Here is a 15,813-nt window from a genome sequence, read left to right as displayed (position 1 = left end):
GAGAATTAGCCAGAGGGAGAGAGAGAAAGAATGACATGGGGACCCAAGTCTCTAGTGGAACAAGGGTATTTTATTAGCAGAAATGCAGGCTTATATATATTTAGTAAAATGATTACTCAGTCATTACAAAGGATGAAATCCCATCAACTGTAACAAAATGGATAGTCTAATACATACGAGGTCACTGACACTGAAAAGAGTCATTGAAGGGAGCCACTGAGAGGAATCCAGGCAGGTACCCTTTCCCATGATCTCAGTCCTGAGAACTGTGTGCAGCTCCACTTGTTCCCGGAATAGGAACTGATAAGGAACAGAGAATCCTTGAGAAATGGCACACAAAGGAAAAAAAGTGCAACATATTGGATTCCTTAAAGTTGAACGTCCCCTGACAATATAGGAAATGCAGTTTCATATTAAACAATTAGTATATAAAGGTTAATTTTTATTCTAAAGTAATGGAATTCATCAGTTATACTTGGAACATCTTGGTCATTCTAGGGCTATAACAGAAATAGTCCAATCATGATCGTAAGTATAGTTAGTACTAATATCACACATATGGATAAATAAATTTATTAAAAAACAAGAATTTCAAATTATTTTAAAATTCCTACTCATTTTCCTTTGTTTAACATTAACAATCACACTGATTCTTATCAGATTTCTCAAGAAGATTTCAAGGATTAGTTATTTACTCTTTGTAACCTCTAATTTAGATTATCCAAGAAAGTTATGTGAGAGTAAGTGCATACGTCATATTACTTCTCAGCCGGTCATTTATTTTAAATGGGTGCATAGTAGCTATGCAACTGTGGTGTTGGAGAAGACTCTTCAGAGTCCCAAGGAGATCCAATCAGTCATTCCTAAAGGAAATCAGTCCTGAATATTCATAGGAAGGACTGATGCTGAAGCTGAAACTCCAATACTTTGGCCACCTGATGCGAAGAACTGACTCATTGGAAAAGAATCTGATGCTGGGAAAGATTGAAGGCTGGAGGAGAAGGGGATGACAGAGCATGAGATGGTTGGATGGCATCACTGACTCGATGGACATGAGTTTGAGTAAGCTCCAGGAGTAGTCGGTGATGGACAGGGAAGCCTGGCATGCTGCAGTCCATGGAGTCACAAAGAGTCAGACACGACTGAGCGACTGAACTGAACTGATAGTAGCTATAAATGCTAATGATCTAGAGAACTTAACATATGTCATATTGACTCAATATCTATGAAACAATTTAAATATGCATTAACTATACTGCTAATTATCATAATGATAATAGTCCCACCAGCACTCAGGAAGAGATAAGATGTTATACTGAACACATCAAGAGGAGCCAGCTGTATTTATCTGGAAATAGGGTTTGTGGCACAGCTTTGGGATAGGTGATTACTCCTAACTTTGCATGGAGTGTAACCAGAGATCAAAAGGTGTCAGCCTGTCCTGGAGTCAGGCTGATTCTACTGAATCAGATGGGCGAATATTTACATTAGGCATTCTTTTCTTCCTGCTTAAAATGACCACACGTTCATAATAGAATAGAGTAATATACCTGCTCTAAGATGACGGATTGGGTTACATATTAAGAGTTATAAAACATGTACTTAGAATTTCCAATCTAATCTCTGGTTCTTTGTACCAGCTAGGACCGTGCTCGGCATATAGTGGAAGAAAAATAAATATTTGTTCAATGAAAAAATAAATCAACTGTACAGATTTTATTTTAGGTGGTTTTTTTTTTTTTTTTTTTTTTTTTTTTTTACTAATCCTCCTCCAAAGATACACCTGCTCTTACTCTTTACCATCCTGTCCATGTTGTAAGTTTCATATATAAACTCTTCTACCTGGACATCATTTTAAAGTATATCAAAATTTTGTCCTTGGAGTTAGCTGGAGCACTTGTTTGAAAAACAGATTCCTAGTTTTTATCTCAAATCTACTGATTCAGAATTGGGGAGAAAGCCCTGATTTTCATTTTTGTTCAAGCCCTGATTTTCATTTTGTTCATTTTTGTTTTGGTAAGTCTTCTTCAAAGAATCCAAATTTAGTGATTTCACTGAATCTACTTGGTTTAGTGTTTTCCTGTGCCTATCAGCTGAATTTCTCACTGCCTATGAACTCCTGGTAGGTGGCTAGATCTGGCCTGCATAGCAATTTACATCTCACAGACAGACTCCCCACAGCTAATGTTGATCACGGCTTTCAAGGAATGTTCAGAGTCTCCTAATGTTTCTGTCTCTATTCAGTCCTCTTGCTCATTGACAGATGGATTCTTCTTTAGGTACATTCCTTCTGCTGACTTTTAAGGAATAGAGAAAGGGCAAGGGGACTGATCTTGCCATAGCTTATATTTAAACAAGATAACAGGGAAACCAATGATAGGGGAAGGAGCCATTATTTTCTAGTGTTTTGAATACGTGTGTGTGTGTGTGTGTGTGTGTGTTTGTATGTGTAAATCAGTATAAAATGCATCACTATGGCATCAATCACACTAAACAAGTACTAGTCACCTAAAAAATTGAATGCGTGGGTTTTCATTACTTTTTCTAAATAATGTTTTAATACTGAATTATAATCTCTTGATTATTTTGAAAGTTCAGTTTTGCCATCTGAAATTTTTAAACTCAAAGTAGTTGAACAGAAGTAGAAATGAATTCTGAGAGCGTATCTTTCTCCCACTGGTAACTGACACTCGCTTAACACTTAATTCCTGATAGCGCCCTTAGAGTCAATTTGGCTCATCTTTACAGTTACTCATACACTGCTTAAACACTCTAATTAACAATAATTATTTGCATTTTCAACTTATTAAAACAAAGATTGGAATTATTTCAATTACAAATCCAAGAAATTACAATTCACAGAAATAATTCACAAGTAATGATTCACTATTCTCCTAATTCTTTCTTAAAATTTTGTATTTATTCTTTATAAGGATTCTATTTCTGTCATTTAATTTTCTAGTCTTGAAAAACTGGCAATAACTGTCAGAGCAGAGACATCAGATGTCAGTTCTAATATTCATCACAAACTAAATGAGAAAACATGGTTTATTAAGTGGGCTCATGAATGGCTGGTAGGTCTTTTTGTTCTCACTTTCATACTGATTTTGAAACTGATGCTTATGAGCCCATCTCAGCGGAGTGACATGGACTTCCCGGCACACTGCATCTGTCTCTCTGCTTGCTCTACAATGATACTGTCCTCAATAGGCAATATGTCCAGCCATCTCATCAGGTCATGTTTATTTCTGGAGTGAGCACCATAGGAGTAAATGCTAGAAATAAAAGGGTGGGGAACAAACTATTTAAAACTAATATTATATCTGGGCAAAGGCTGACAACTTTGAAGAAATGGCACTGTGGTAGCTTTAGACCAATAACAAAAAGTGTTATACTAAGTTCTGTGTATGGGGCACTCTACATGTATAGTCCCATGAAACACTCACAGCAAGTCTCTGATATATAAGTACTATTATAGCACCATTTTGAAGATTAGAAAATGGAAATTAAGAGAGTTAAAATAACTTGCTAATATATAACAGAGCTGGGGTTTAAATCCAGCTCCACCTGATTTTAGAGACTGGGTGCTTTACCATTACCTTTTGATTTAAAGTTAACGCACACTGTAATAAAACAACAACAAAACAAAACAAACACAAAAATCAAACAGCACACAAGGGGAGGTAGGATAATTATATCTCAAAACGAACATTAAGAGAAAATGAGATGATTTGATCTTCGTCAAATATTAGCAAAGAGATTGCTATAAAGCTTTTAATGTATCACTGAAGAATGTAGTAGCTCTTGGTTTTGAAAAAATATTTCAAGGTTCTCTCTGTAGATAACACTAAACAACATAAGTTATTCAAAGGAATTGTCAGGTTTTTTAAAGTTTATTTTGTGTATTATGTAATTGTTGTGCTATGTTAAATGGGGCTCCCCCCGCCCCCCCCCCCGATCTCTAGAGCAGAAAGGGGCTTCCCAAGTGGCTCAGTGGTAAAGAATCCACCTACCAACGCAGGAGATATAAGAGATGCGGGTCCAATCCCTGGGTCAGGAACATCCCCTGGAGAAGGGCATGGCAACCCACTCTAGAATTCTTGCTTAGAGAATCCCACGGTCAGAGGAACCTGGCAGGCCACAGTCCATAGGGTCGCGGAGTTGGACACAACTGAAGTGGCTGAGAACATATGTATGCACTATGTTCTTATGCTTTGTGTTGACCATACCCTGTGGTCTTCACTACTTTCCGTGCCTGCTAAATCACCTCAGACGTGGGAAACTTTGCAATGCTATGGACTGTAGCTCACCAGGCTCCTCTCTCTGTGGGATTCTCTGGGCATAAGTACTAGAGTGGGTTGCCATGCCATCCTAAAGGGGATCTTCCCAACCCAGGAATCGAATCTTCGTCTCTTAAGTCTCCTCCATTGGCAGGTGAGTTCTTTATCACTAGTGCCACATGGTGTTAAATGACAAATGTTTTGGTGACCCTGAAGATGAAAGTAAACCTGGTCTATATTTGAAGGCCCACTCAGTCTCCTTTGCCAGCTCATCTTCCTCTAATATCTGTTTTAAATTGTAATGTAATTTTTATTGAATTTACTTGGATTTCTTCTTTGAATACTAGATGATATTTCCACTTGTGTATTTCACAAGCACTTCAAAATCAGTATGTCTAAAGCTCAGAAAAACAGGAATTCCATCCTGCTGCTCCAGATTTCTCCAAGTCAGTGGCACTATCATCCACTTCATTGTTCAATTTAAATACCTGTGAGTTATCTTTGCCTTCCCTCTTTGCTTACCACCTTCGTCTAACATCCAGGTCTGACAATTCTATGTCCAAAATCTCTCTCTACCCTCTCTATTTCTACTACAACCTCCAAGGCCAAGCTATGTCTCACTAGGTAGGCTGTAATGGATATCTGTTTGCTACACCTGCAATTTCATTTCTAGTATTTCATTGCGGGTGTTTTTTTTTTTTTTTGGTTTTTATTGTTTGTTTGTTTGTTTTGGCCACATCTCTTGGCACCCAAGATCTTAATTCCCTGGGATCAAACTCGTGCCCCCTGCAGTGAAAGCCCACATTCTTAACCACTGGATCACCAAGGAAATCCCTTCATTGTGATTTTGATTTATAGTTTTCTAATGACTAATGATGTTGAGTCTCTTTTCATAAGCTCATTGGTTACTTTCATATCTTCTTTCCAGTAGTTATGTATGGACATGAGAGTAGGACCATAAGGAAGGTTGAGCAATGAAGAACTGATGATTTTGAACTGTGATGCTAGAGAAGACTCTTGAGAGTCCCTTGGACAGCAAGGAGATCAAACCAGTCAATTGTAAAGGAAATCAACTCTGAATATTTATGGGGAGGACTGATGCTGAAGCTGAAGCTCCAGTACTTTGGCCACCTGATGGGAAGAGCCAACTCATTGGAGAAGACCCTGATGCTGGAAAAGAAAGAGGGCAGGAGAAGAAGAGGGTGACAGAATGAGATAGTTGGATGGTTCACTGACTCAATGAACATGAGTCTGAACAAACCCTAGGAGATAGGGAAGCCTGGCATGCTGAGTCCATGGGGTCACAAAGAGACATGGCTTAGTGACTCAGCAACAAGCACAATATCTTCTTTAGGGGATATGTCTGCCCTTTGGCTTCCCGGATGCTGTGGGCTTCCCTAATGACTCAGTGGGTAAAGAATCTGCCTGCAGTGCAGGCAGATTCATTCTTCCATTTCAAGATAGCTAAGAATACACAGAAGAACTGTGCAAAAAAGATCTTCACGACCCAGATAATCATGATGATGTGATCACCAATCTAGAGCCAGACATCTTGGAATGTGAAGTCAAGTGGGCCTTAGAAAGCATCACTACGAACAAAGCTAGTGGAGGTGATGGAATTCCAGTTGAGCTGTTTCAAATCCTGAAAGATGATGCTGTGAAAGTGCTGCACTCAATATGCCAGCAAATTTCGAAAACTCAGCAGTGGCCACAGGACTGGAAAAGGTCAGTTTTCATCTCAATTCCAAAGAAAGGCAATGCCAAAGAATGCTCAAACTACCGCACAATTGCACTCATCTCACATGCTAGTAAAGTAATGCTCAAAATTCTCCAAGCCAGGCTTCAGCAATACGTGAACTGTGAACTCCCTGGTGTTCAAGCAGGTTTTAGAAAAGGCAGAGGAACCAGAGATCAAATTGCCAACATCCGCTGGATCATGGAAAGAGCAAGAGAGTTCCAGAAAAACATCTATTTTTGCTTTATTGACTATGCCAAAGCCTTTGACTGTGTGGATCGCAATAAACTGTGGAAAATTCTTAAAGAGATGGGAATACCAGACCACCTGACCTGCCTCTTGAGAAATCTGTATGCAGGTCAGGAAGCAACAGTTTGAACTGGACATGGAACAACAGACTGGTTCCAAATAGAAAAAGGAGTCCGTCAAGGCTGTATATCATCACCCTGCTTATTTAACTTCTGTGCAGATTACATTATGAGAAACGCTGGACTGGAAGAAACACAAGCTGGAGTCAAGATTGCCGGGAGAAATATCAATAACCTCAGATATGCAGATGACACCACCCTTATGGCAGAAAGTGAAGAGGAGCTAAAAAGCCTCTTGATGAAAGTGAAAGAGGAAAGTGAAAAAGTTGGCTTAAAGCTCAACATTCAGAAAACGAAGATCATGGCATCTGGTGCCATCACTTCATGGGAAATAGATGGGGAAACAGTAGAAACAGTGTCAGACTTTATTTTTTTGGGCTCCAAAATCACTGTAGATGGTGACTGCAGCCATGAAATTAAAAGACGCTTACTCCTTGGAAGAAAAGTTATGACCAACCTAGACAGCATATTCAAAAGCAGAGACATTACTTTGCTGACTAAGGTCCGTCTAGTCAAGGCTATGGTTTTTCCTGTGGTCATGTATGGATGTGAGAGTTGGGCTGTGAAGAAAGCTGAGTGCTGAAGAATTGATGGTTTTGAAATGTGGTGTTGGAGAAGACTCTTGAGAGTCCCTTGGACTGCAGGGAGATCCAACCAGTCCATTCTGAAGGAGATCAACCCTGGGATTTCTTTGGAAGGAATGATGCTGAAGCTGAAGCTCCAGTACTTTGGCCACCTCATGGCAAGAGTTGACTCATTGGGAAAGACTCTGATGCTGGGAGGGATTGGGGGCAGGAGGAGAAAGGGGACGATTGAGGATGAGATGTCTGGATGACATCACTGACTCGATGGACGTGAGTCTGAGTGAACTCCGGGAGATGATGATGGACAGGGAGGCCTGGCGTGCTGCGATTCATGGGGTCGCAAAGAGTTGGACACGACTGAGCGACTGAACTGAACTGATTCTGGATCCCTTGTATTTCCATGTGAATTTTGGAATCACCTTATAAATTTCTGCAGAAAGTATTATCTGTGATTTGGATAAGGGTCATATTTAGTTTGCAGACATATTAGAGAATATTGCCATCTTTAAAATGTTGTTTTGTGATCTATAAATATAGGATTTATTTTCGTTTATTTATATCTTTTTGTATTGTTTATTGCTAATGTATAGGAAACGATTTATATATATTAATCTTGTGTTTTGCAAATTTACTCAACTTGCTTGTTAGTTCCATTATTTTTTAGTGAATTCCTTAGGATTTTCCATAAACAAGATCATGTCATCTGTAAACAGAGATAGTTTTACTTCTTCCTTCCCAATCTGGATACTTTTTCTTTCTTTCTTTATCTAATTGCCCTGGATACAACTGCCAAAAAGTGAAAGTGAAAGTCTCTCAGTCATGTCCGACTCTTTGCGACCCCATGGACTATACAGTCCAAGGAATTCTCCAGGCCAGAGTACTGGAATAGATAGCCTTTTCCTTCTCCAGGGGATCTTCCCAACCCAGGGATCAAAACCGGGTCTCCCACACTGCAAGTGGATTCTTTACCAGCTGAGCCACAAGGGAAGCCCATACCACTGTCAATAAGACATTTAATAGAAACAAGAACTAACATGCTATCTTATTCTTGATCTTAGGGGAAGAGCACTGACTTTCACCAGTGTGATATTAACTCTGATTTTTTTTGTGTGTGTGGATGCCCTTTATTAGATAGAGGAACTTCCTCCTATTTCCAGTCTGCTGAGTGTTTCAATAATGAAAGGGGGGTGTATTTTGTTAAATCCTTTTTCTGTATCTATTGAAATCACCATATGTTTTTTTTGTCTCTTTTTCTATTAATATAACTCATAATAGTAATTGATTTTTGGATGTTAAACCTTATACTCTTGGGATAAATCTCACTTGATCTTGGTGAATAATCCTTTTTATACATTACTGGATTTGGCTTGCTAGTAGTATGATGAGGATCTTTCCATTTATATTCATAATAAATATTGTTCTGTAACTACTATTGGTCTGTAACTTCTTTACTTGTAACGTAAAGAAGTATGGTTTTGGTATCACAGCATCTAGCCTTAAAGATGAATTGATAAGTGTTCTATTTTTTATTTTGAAAGAGTTTATGAAGGGTGGATAATAATTCTTCTTAAAATGTTCTCTAGAGTTTACCAGAGAAGTCAACTGGGCTTGGGGTTTTCTTTGTGGGAAGTTTTAGAATCATTAAAACAATTTTCTCAGTTGTTATAATTCTATTCAGGTTTTATGTTTACTCTTGAGTGAATTGTGGTAGTTTTTATCTTTATAGAAATTTGTTCTTTGCATCTAAGTTGTCTGGTTATTTTTTTTGACATACAGTCTTTCTAACCTGTTCCTTTAAGGAGTACTAGTGCATCAGTTTTTCTACCAAGTATAAAAATCATAATCTATTGGAGAAAATTTTAATTTAGATATGAAGCAACTCTATTTGTTTATTATTCACAGGGATAAAAGGTTAATAAGGATTGTAAGCTATTCCATTTTTACTACATAATTTTTGTTAATTCACAAGGATACTGAAATTAAAAGTAAGTTCTTTGCTTTACATAAAATAAGCAATAAGTAAATAAAAGACATTAATATTGATTATCCCATGGAAATATTATTTTAATTTACCCTAGCATGTTCCTAGATTTTAAGGCTCAGTTTGATTGTCTCTTGTTGTTAAAAAACCTTTAGCCTTGATTCCATACTCCCTGTTAGAGCTTTAGAACCTGTTTTTTTTCATGGTGTGTGTATGACTATAAATTCTTGTGTAAGTTGTAACACAATTCACTTTGGAAATCAGAGACAGGTAAACTCCTCTGCAATATGGGAATCATCCAAAAACTTGGATTGTTTTCAAATTATTTAGAATTTGGCAAAACTGAAAAATAATTTGCCAAGATTCATCCTCTGTGATTTTAAAATCCAAGAGCAAAGTAGAGAAATATAATCTGCAAGGCTGATATATTTATACTCAACTCAAAAACTCTTTTAGGTCCATGAACTTTCTAAATTTTTTCCTCAGCCCTTTAGACTTCCCCATATTTCCTCCAAAAGAACAGTGAATAAATAAGCTTAAAACTCTTAAGATGTTTGAGGGAGTCTGTTTCACAGTTCTGAATGCTGATACTGGGAAAATTTTAAACCTTAAAAACAAATTCACATCTCCTTTGATGATAATTTGGTCTCATATATATCTTACTTTACAAAGAATGATTGTTGAGATTATAGTACTAGTAATAGTTACACTAATAGTAATAATAACAATGGATTTCTGCTGAAAATATAGGCATTCTAAATGATACTGGTCTTTATAAAATATTGATCCACATTCTGTCTAAATCATCTGTGAATTCAGATTCTCTTCTGAAATAATTATATAAGGTTATTACTTACCTAAGTAGGCAATCATTATACGGTTTATAAATGTGTATTATACTCATAAGTCTATATGTATATTCCTATTTTCCTGTGTTCATTGGTTACATGATTTTGGCCGCACAGGTTGAACCTCCCAAATACTTGCTTACATCAGAGACTTTGTATCTGCATTTCCCTCTGCAGTGAGGATCTAGCCTCCAGTTTGCATCCTTCCTGCCCTTTAGGTCTTGGCTCAAATATCGTCTCAGAGAAGCCTTCCCTAGCCACTTTTGTTACGAACTGAATTTTGTCCCCTCAAAATACATAAACTGAAGCTCCAATCCTCAGTGGAACTGTATTTGGAAATAAGTGCTTTAACAAAGTAATTACGATTACACAGGAACACACAGCGGAGCCCTAATCTGATGAAGCTACTGGTGTTCTTACTGAAAGAGGAAGAGATACCAGGAGTGCACATGCACACAGAAAAAGTCATGTGAGGACAAAGCAATAAGGCATCCACCTACAAGCCAAGGAGAGAAGCCTCCAGAAAAACTAAACCCAGTCACCCCTTGATCTGAGACTTCCAGTCTCCATAACTGTGAGAACAGAAACTTCTGTTATTTAAGCCACCCAGGCTTTATTTTGATTTTTATTATTATCACCCAGGTGATATTTTGTTATGGCAGCCCTGGATGTCTAACACAGCCCCACGCCAGTTGTCTTCTGTAGCACTTTTACAAATTTGAAATATTCTATTAATTCATTTATTTACTTGTTTATTGTCAGATTGTCCTTTTGTAAGGCCAGAGAATTGCCATTCATGCCTTATACCTATGCCTGGTATCCGGAAGGTACTCAATAAATAACTGTTGAACAAATAACCAAAGTATCCAAAAGTCACAGTGGACTAGGCATTGTGGATAATGGATAACTATGGGATGCTAATCTCTGTTTTTGTTTTTGTTTTATATTCAGTAGATGGTTATTTTTAATCACAAGAGGAACACTATAACTTCTTTGGCTCACGAGTTAAAAATCCAAGTGTTTATAAGAGTCAGTTTGATGTTGTAAGTGAATATGTTATTTTATGCAAATAAAACTGAAAGTTTTTCTCCATTTTCTATTTTATATTGGGGTATGTAGCAAACTGGAGAATGCATTGGCCAACCTAAAGACAACAGCTGCTTCTGGGTCCAATGTTGTCAGATCTAATATTTAAAAAGAAGTTAAAAAATCTACATTTTTATGTGAAATCTTATGATTTTTAAAAAATTAACAACTAATGCAAGTTTGTATAAAATACTGCCCGCCAAAACCAACAATAAAAAAATAATAAAAGGAAAAGTATGCAGAGGTCGATGAGAGGCCTTCAAGGAGATCTGAACCTACGCTAGCTAAAGGTGGCGCTCCTTTTACTGCAGGCACTGGAAGCCCTGCCCAGAAGAACCCGACTTCTCCACACTTTATAATCTCTCTTTCCTTTCTCCCTCATTCAGCCTTATTCTCTACTTCCACCCACCTCAGCTTCCTTTTCCTTTCTTCTTCATTTCTTCTCTCCTGCTTTTGCCTTAGAGCTGCCAATATCCTTCCCTTGCAACCAAAATTCCTGAAAAAATTCATTTTTGATCCAAAGAGGTGGAAGATAGGAACACGGGTGCTACTCAGGAATAACTACTCCCTACTCTCAGACTTAAGAAGAGCACTGTTGAGAGAAAAAAAAAATACATCACACAGAGGGAGCTGTCATCTTTGTGTACTAGGATGAAGAACACAATGAAATGCTTCCTACCATTTATTAAGCTGCCACAAAATGTTAGCAATTTTTTAAAAAAAGTTAATGTTTATTGAGTGTTTGCTCATGTAGTGAACTCTATCAGTTCAGTTTGAAATCAAGAAAAGTGCAGATAGCTCCCATAAGACCTTTCACAAAGGTTCAGGAATTCAGAAACTGTAAATCATGAAGCAAGGCCATATAGAATTTACTTGAGAAATTCTGGAGCCTCTGTTACTTTCCAATTCTAGTTTTTGCTTGTCTGGCTTTTATTTTGTCACTTCTGCATATCTCTTAAACCAAAAAGTCTTGTGTTTGTCCTCAGGGTTGGCAAAAAAGAGGGAAAGATGAGAAGCTTAGTTTCTACTCTTGGTGTGGTTGTATCTTCACATAGGATGAGGAATGATGCTTGGGAAGAAGAACCTCAAGAGAAAAAATAGAGACAGGAGAAAAGAAAGGGAATTGGTTGGAGGGGAGTAGGCCAGTTAGGACAGCTTGGGTCTAAGGTGTGGGAACTGTGTGTTTCCCACTGGGTAAAAATAAAAAATGGGAAAATTAGGAAGTCCCAAAATAGTTATCTGTTATTTTTATTATTATGTGAGTGAGCTAAATGGATCTTTCTCATTTTACTACCCCATTGCCCTGTTTGTTCCTAAAATCCGCCTAATTCCCCCAAAGCTCTTTTAATTTTCAGACTGATGTTCCTGGGACCTACCCTCTCCTTGGAAAAGCCCTTCCTCTTCTTATTTCACTTAGACCTGGTGATTTAAGTGACCAGTGGTCTAAGTGAATGCCTGATTCCGTATTGGTGGTAATGACTGAGCATCCATACTGCGTTCTTAATCGTGCTTTCAGATGAAAGTCTAAATGCAGTGCCCTTATTTCCCCAACTAGCACAATGATGGGCAGAGGTGAAACTCGATTAACTGAGTGGGACTAACTAGTGGGACCTCATTTGTCAATATATAACAATGATGAAGCTGAAGCTCCAACACTTTGGCCACCTGATGCAAAGAGCTGACTCATTGGAAAAGACCCTGATGCTGGGAAAGATTGAAGGCAGGAGAAGGGGATGACAGTGGATGACATAGTTGGATGGCATCACTGACTCAATGGACATGAGTTTGAGCAAGCTCCAGAAGATGGTGAAGGACAGGGAAACCTGGCGTGCTGCAGTCCGTGGGATCGCAAGGAGCCGGACATGACTGAACAGCAACTAAACAACAACAAACACATGAAGGAGTGTTTTGTAAGTGGGTCTTTAAGTTTCTCAAAATGTTCTTACTTTTATATACTATAACTGTCATATATTTCTTACTGGAAATAATGACTCAAATTCCAAAGTGCAAATGCAACTCACCCTTGCCTCTAGACATGGAGGCAGGTTCACCATAAAATCCACATACTTTTCCTTGACTGTTTTTTTTAGACCACCCTGAGCAGTATGCAGGATCTTAGTTCCCCTAAAATCCACACACTTGTGTTCCCCGCACATTTGTTTCTGATGGAGCAAAATATCCATTTCAAGTATTGGGGAGTTTCCTTTAAAACTTAGGTGTTATTTTTGCATGTATTAGCATTCAAGGAATCAATAGGATAGGACCTAATCCACTACCTGACCACTGCTGTTTTGAGAAAAATACGGCCCCAAAATGAGGTGAGACACTGGTCTGAAAACAATTTTAACTTGACAAAGTACAAAAAATACAGACTCACACAATCTCTTTCAATCAACAGCCTCAGAATAATCTTGTGCTAGCAGAGAGGAATGAGTATTGAAGATCTACACTGAAGACATATTGCCTTTATCTTATTGGTTAACTTCCTCATTTTGTAATTCTGTGCAAATCTCATGAGCATTTTTAATTTTTCAAAGTATTTTCCTATATTTCATTTTTAAAGCAATAAATAATTCAGAACTCATACTTTCTTCAGCTAAAGGCTTGTCACCGTTCTTCCATTATTGTCAGTTAGCTTTTAACCAGAGGTATTTCCCACTTCAGCTATCATAAGCTATCACAAGCTATCATAAGCTTTTAATGTTGGTGCAAACATTTTTCCTTTCCCTAGACTCCAAAGCTAGACATGTTATTATTGTACATTTTTCCTGTTTTAGATCATAAGCTTCTTTACATAGTTTCATAAAAACCTATGTCCCTGATATCACAGAAAGGTTTATAAACAAAGTCTTAATTTAAATCCAAACTAGCCCCAGCATCAGTCTCCTGAATTTTAGCAAAGTGAGATCAATGTTATCTAAGCCTGTTTAAAAAGGGTCAATTTAAAAACTAAACATAATGCTTGCTTAATAATATTTAGTCTTCTAATTTGATTTTCTTGGCTTTTGCATCTAGAACAACAATTTCACTTTTTCTATGCAGCTATTCCTGAGATCTCTATTCTTGACTGCCTCCCTAAATTTTTGGAAAGACTCATAATAAAAATTTCCATAGATTCTGTTTTAACTTTTCCATTCTTACTCATCTTTACTTTCCATGAGGCAATCCAATAATGAAAAGCAATGTTAGTTAAAAATACTGTCTCTAAAGGCCTGTCAAAGCTTGGAATTTAGCATGTATTTTGGAGAGACGTCGGGGTGTTACAGAAGAGTGCTCGGGTTTTTCTTTTGCAGAAGTAATACTGGAAATCTCTTGCTACCTATGCCTTCAATTCCTCAGTGATTCTGGTTGCTCAACAGCATACCTGGGAGCTTATATGTCTTCTTAGAAATAGCAGAGTTACTTTGGAAAATAAGCACTTAGGAAATGTTCAATCTCTTGTCACCATGCTAGTGCTTTTTCCAAACTGTTCTAGGCAGACCAAGCAAAATAGAGAAAATTCTTACCTCTTGAAGGACGTAAGACAATACACATCACCAATAAAGCAAGCACAGCAGAGGCGCCAACTCCAAATACAATTTTTAACCATGTCTACATAAAATAAAGAAAATTAGACATATAAATGGTTTCTGCTAAATAGTAGAAATGGCAAGATTTTGTTTACTCCTAAATCCTCTTTCTCCCTCCCCGTAAAGCTTTTGATTGTCTTCCACTGATCTGGCTATAATTGCTGGAATTCTTCCAGCTCTGCAAGGAGAAATGTTTCCACAGTATATTTAGAACAATTTCCCAATCCTAACCCACTCCAGGAAGTACATACTTACGTACAAATCCTCACCTTCTAAACAATAGAAAACTCTGATTGTGCTCAATTCAGCCAGCCCCCATCCTTTAGGAGTATCTGAGGCTGCATATACTAACCTTCATTTTTCCAGATGTTTTTGAAAGTTAGCTAATTCTGACTTCAGAGCGTGGGTCACCAGATCTGTGAAAACCGTTGAAAGAAGCAGGTCTGTCTTCGTAGTTGGAAGTCGAAGCTAGGGCAAGTTTCTTTTTTTTTTTTCTTTCCACGGACTTTCGAAAACCGTGCCAAATTTCAAAAGATTTCTGTAAAATTAGAAACAGATTTTGGGGGCGTTCTTGGCCTTGAAATGAACTGTGAGTGGCCCAAGGGAGGCTTTATAGCCTTCTTATCCTTGTAAATTCTACACCAACATCTGCTTACGCTGACATACAGAGGTTTTTTAAAATATTTTTTTAACAAGTTTAGGTTTATGTTTCATTTTCTTCTAGAAATCACTTATGAATCATATTGAAAGTCATGGGGTTTTGGATAACCTTTTTATGTGTAACCAAAAGAAGAATTTAAAATATAACTTTAAGGTATGTATAATACACATATATCTAACTTTTAGCAGAGGAAGAAGATTAAAGCCACATAAGATTTTGTAAGACAGACTCCATGTTACTGCAACTTTTCTTTCTCTGGTAGATTATGAGGTACTGCAGACAGAAATGTTTTTCTTTCAGCACAATTTCTTTGTCCATATAGCACCATATGCACTTTCAGTAAATACAGAAGTTTAAAAATTCAACTGTCTAAACCCACGACTGCTTTACTTTAAAGAATTAAAATGCCATCTGGTGAAATTTAGTATGGGTTAGGTGTGTATGCACAGGCCAGAAAGATGGAAAGATCAGTAAGAATAATTTACCAGCAGACCTTTGAAAGAATGAACATGGCTTTGCAAAAGTGATATTTTTGCTTCCCTCTCAGAATATATTCTGAGAGAGAACAGTTAGTAATTATAAAGCTTTTAAAATAAATAAAAAGCATTTGAAAAAAGAAGTAAGTCTTACATACAATTTCATTTTGGCTAATTTGCATAAATCCCAAGCAATCGGTCAACCTGACATCATCTGACATCGGT

General features: G+C 37.5%; 1 protein-coding gene across 2 annotated transcripts in view; it reads right to left on the bottom strand.

The window, feature by feature from the left end:
- FAP (fibroblast activation protein alpha) overlaps window positions 1-14,920 on the bottom strand; it is an 81,310-nt gene extending 66,390 nt beyond the window's left edge. The window contains exons 1-2 of one of the 2 annotated variants that reach the window (XM_068967387.1): window positions 14,804-14,920; window positions 14,389-14,473 (exon numbers count right to left, since the gene is read on the bottom strand). In XM_068967387.1, the coding sequence (XP_068823488.1) occupies window positions 14,389-14,473; window positions 14,804-14,809 (91 nt within the window). In that variant the 5' untranslated portion in view covers window positions 14,810-14,920. Of the gene's footprint in view, window positions 1-14,388; window positions 14,507-14,803 lie in introns of those variants that run through there. The other variant, XM_068967389.1, reaches the window with a different exon arrangement.
- Between the last annotated feature and the right edge of the window lie 893 nt (window positions 14,921-15,813).

The sequence above is a fragment of the Capricornis sumatraensis genome, chromosome 3 (genome assembly GCF_032405125.1).
Source record: "Capricornis sumatraensis isolate serow.1 chromosome 3, serow.2, whole genome shotgun sequence".
Classification (NCBI taxonomy): domain Eukaryota; kingdom Metazoa; phylum Chordata; class Mammalia; order Artiodactyla; family Bovidae; genus Capricornis; species Capricornis sumatraensis.
This window is presented reverse-complemented; position numbering and strand designations above follow the sequence as displayed.